General features: G+C 36.2%; 1 protein-coding gene across 1 annotated transcript in view; it reads right to left on the bottom strand.

The window, feature by feature from the left end:
- The window catches only part of mrpl3 (mitochondrial ribosomal protein L3), an 8,044-nt gene that overhangs the window by 3,222 nt on the left and 3,148 nt on the right, over window positions 1-1,674 (bottom strand). The window contains exon 4 of the mRNA XM_032534968.1: window positions 1,440-1,538. Within this exon, the coding sequence (XP_032390859.1) occupies window positions 1,440-1,538 (99 nt within the window). The remainder of the gene's footprint in view (window positions 1-1,439; window positions 1,539-1,674) is intronic.

Genomic DNA, 1,674 nt, shown 5'->3' with positions numbered 1-1,674 from the left:
AAAGGAAGTATAGGTTCACAGAGTAAACTGAAGAGCCAGTGCACCTGTCTGTTACCCCAGGTTGCAGTGCTTGTGTTTTTGAGGTCAGATACTGTATGCAGTCTGAGGCAGTGATGGGATCTGGGAGTGTATTAGGAGCATGAAAGGCAATACTCAAATGTGTGTGTGCTTGTCAATGTTAGTGGGACATAGCAGTGATGAAATCTTTTGGATCCTTTTTATTTAGACACCTAAAATGAAATAGTCCCTGATGGTTAATGGGTGAGTGTAATTTCTTGACTTTGGAATTGTATTCATGAAAAGTCTTAGCACTGGGACGATGGATATGACCTCAATGCTTCAGGGAAATGACATAATTCAGTTATGTTTCCATAAAGATGTCACACAGATTAGATGATTATGTTATGTAGCCAGAACTAAAATGAGCAAAAGTAGACATCGTGATGTGATTTGAGTATTTGGCACTGGCTGCACTGCTGGTATTAGGAGCATAGTGACTGGTATGATTAGATATGATATTCTCAAAACTTTACAACTCAGTATAAATTGAACACTTCAACAAGTCATCAGTTTCAGCCTTATCTATGGCTTATGTAATTAATATGTTATGAAAAGTAATTGTTGTGTGATTGTGTGTGTTTTTTTTGTCGGGTAATGTAAGCAATTTCTCAAGATTGGAAGGCCAAAATCAATAAGAACAACAATTAAATTACATTTCTGTGCCGGCACAGCTGAGGATTATAAATACTCCTACCAAGTTACTGAATACAAAAATGTTTTTTTATTAATATATCCCCCCGCCCCCCAAAAAAGCGTATTTACAAGGAATATTTTTCATCTAAGTTCAAGTTTTTATTTATTACTTGGTCTGGTATGACCAGTAGTTCATGGTGGCTAAGGTTAACAGACTGTAGATAAATATAGCTGTATGACAGTCAGTTTGCTGTCTTTAAGACTATTCCCCAATTGGGCAACTACTACAGTACTTTAGCATTTTAACTAAATGCTAGTCCAGTATTTCAGCATTTAGCATTTTTCCATAACTGTCACCAGTATCCATTGTGGCTGCTGTTCAACAAACATTATTTTGCTGTTCTTACCCCACTTAACTAATATATTGAAAACAGTATAAAGTGTGTTTCTCATGTTTTACATGAGCCTTCTTACTGTTGCTTGGGCCTCTTATTGTATAACAAAATAAGCAGGGCATTTAGTTTTTTTATGATTATCCTCACAGGTTTATTACTTAACTCAAAAACATTACCCTGGTAATATTTTTGTCTTCCTCAAAATTTATTTTCAAATGCTGCAATAACTTTTGGTCTCCATCAATTCCTGAGGGAAATATATCTGGTTCTTTAGCAGCTACATGCTCCACTATATTCACCAGCTAGCCTCTAACTTAGTCTGTCTGTTTGATATTAACAGTTATTTCTTACATGGAATGGTGATACATTTTTCCCTCCTACCACAAGGGCGGCGGTGTGTCCATCATTTTCTTCCTTGGACAGGTGCTTTATGACATGACAGTCCTGCACCTGGGAAAAAGAACAGAGGTTGGATTAAAGTGCCCATATTATTGTCATTTTCAGGTTCATAATTGTAATTTGAGGTTGTTGCACAAAAGGTTTACATGGTTTCATTGAAAAAACACCATATTTTTGTTGTACTGCA

The sequence above is a fragment of the Etheostoma spectabile genome, chromosome 14, assembly GCF_008692095.1.
Source record: "Etheostoma spectabile isolate EspeVRDwgs_2016 chromosome 14, UIUC_Espe_1.0, whole genome shotgun sequence".
NCBI lineage: Eukaryota > Metazoa > Chordata > Actinopteri > Perciformes > Percidae > Etheostoma > Etheostoma spectabile.
This window is presented reverse-complemented; position numbering and strand designations above follow the sequence as displayed.